The following is a 1,802-nucleotide window of genomic DNA, read 5'->3' as shown; positions in this document are numbered from 1 at the left end:
TCTCTCTCTCTCTCTCTCTCTCTCTCTCTCTCTCTCTCTCTCTCTCTCTCTCTCTCTCTAATACTGTACAGAATCTGTATCTCAGAGCAAAGACAGAAGAGGAGATTTTTTCCTACCTGGGTCTAGAGTTTATTCCTCCATCTGAGCGAAATGCCTGAATTTATCTGTTTTTAATTTTCACTACAAATGTTCCAGCATTTCCATACATCGTGAAACATGTTTTGATCTAGATGTTCATAAGATATTGTTTGTCTCCTTGAAACTTGAACATGAAATTACTTTTTTATTTAAAGCTGAATTTAATAAAAACCCAAAGTATGCATCTTTATACGTTTCCCATAATAGTGGTGACTGTTTTCCATTAACATTAGCTGCTCTGCCACACATTGGTTTTGACGTGTTCCACTGACACTTGTACAAATGCCTTATTTCAATGGTTTTTAGAGAGAGAATATTGCATATACAGTATATTATTGCATATATGCAGGATGTATTTGTGGTTAGACGATGCTTGACATTGTTCTAACGTTCTTTTTTATGCACCTGGTTCATTTTGACCCGTTTTTCTCAACCACCTAACGTCTATACATGCTCAGTGTATATTAGAAATGCTTTTTCCTCGGATGCTGCACGAGGAAGAACAGAGCACATAACCGAAGAAAATTATCACAGACATGCTTAGAACCTACTTAAAATAAGATCATTTTTCTAAAAATATAGATTTTTTTCATGATGTTAAGAACAATTTCATATACCCATATATAAAATGTTAATAAATACGCATCTTTAACAAATTTATCCCTTAGTGCATAGTAAAAAATTGTACTTAAATATACATAAAAGTATATATTTTGTTATATTGCTGTTTAAATGTACACTTTTATTCAGCAGGAATGCATTAAATTAATAAGTGACTGCGAAAGCAATTGCTACAGTATTACAAAGGATTTCCATCTCAAGCGAATGCCGTTTTTTTAACTTTTCATCCTTCTGTTTCCACACAAATGCGAAGCAGCACACCTGATAATGTACTTTGAGCACAACGTAAGCATATTAGAATCATTTCTGATGATCATGTGACACCGAAGCCTGGAGCAATAATGCTGAAAGTTTAGCTTTGCATCAAAGCAGCAAACCGCATTTAAAAACGCGCGTGAATACAATAAAGTTATTTTAAAGCGAAATCATATTTCTGGATATTGGCGTTCGTACTGTAGTTTTGAACAGATACATGCTGTCATGTTGAGCATATAGGAGACCTCTGTCAAAATCCTAAACTTTGAAACGGTATATTTCCATAAAAGCTACACCGACTGAAACTGAGAGGAAACGTCGCCGTTTTAAAGCTAATGGCGGTATAGTTGGGAGACCGTCTCCAGAATGTAAACAGACGTCTGTGCCTCTGCAGGAGATCTTTCAGGTAAGATCTCAGCTCTGTGTGTCTCCTTTCTTTCGGTGTTAACGGCAGCACTGTTTATGTAGCCTTCACAAAAGAATCAGCTGTGCCTTGATAGAAGGAATCCCTGAATTTGCATGCATTTATATACAGGCTGCTATGAAGAAATGCACGTGGTTAAAGGAAAAAAGGTAAATACGAAAACGTTTACCTCAACATATGGAGTGCATTCAAATCAATCATTCTCTCATTGGAAAACAACAAATAAATATGTATCTTAAATAAACAAATATTACTGGTTTTATTGCTTATAATGCAACCAGTGTGGAAGGTTTAGGTATTTGTTAACCTTAGATTTTAATTAGATATCTTTTATAGCAGCATATGTATATATGCAACTTTAAAT

At 34.9% G+C, this 1,802-nt stretch overlaps 1 protein-coding gene across 2 annotated transcripts in view; it reads left to right on the top strand.

Annotated features, from left to right (window-relative positions):
- The window catches only part of LOC122356507 (DNA nucleotidylexotransferase-like), a 14,390-nt gene that overhangs the window by 4,842 nt on the left and 7,746 nt on the right, over window positions 1–1,802 (top strand). The window contains exon 11 of one of the 2 annotated variants that reach the window (XM_043255251.1): window positions 72–328. The exons of the other annotated variant lie outside the window; for it this stretch is intronic. Coding sequence (XP_043111186.1) covers window positions 72–158 — 87 coding nt within the window. The 3' untranslated portion in view covers window positions 159–328. Of the gene's footprint in view, window positions 1–71; window positions 329–1,802 lie in introns of those variants that run through there. 2 annotated transcript variants of the gene reach the window in all.

Source organism: Puntigrus tetrazona, chromosome 13 (genome assembly GCF_018831695.1).
Source record: "Puntigrus tetrazona isolate hp1 chromosome 13, ASM1883169v1, whole genome shotgun sequence".
NCBI classification, from domain to species: domain Eukaryota; kingdom Metazoa; phylum Chordata; class Actinopteri; order Cypriniformes; family Cyprinidae; genus Puntigrus; species Puntigrus tetrazona.
This window is presented reverse-complemented; position numbering and strand designations above follow the sequence as displayed.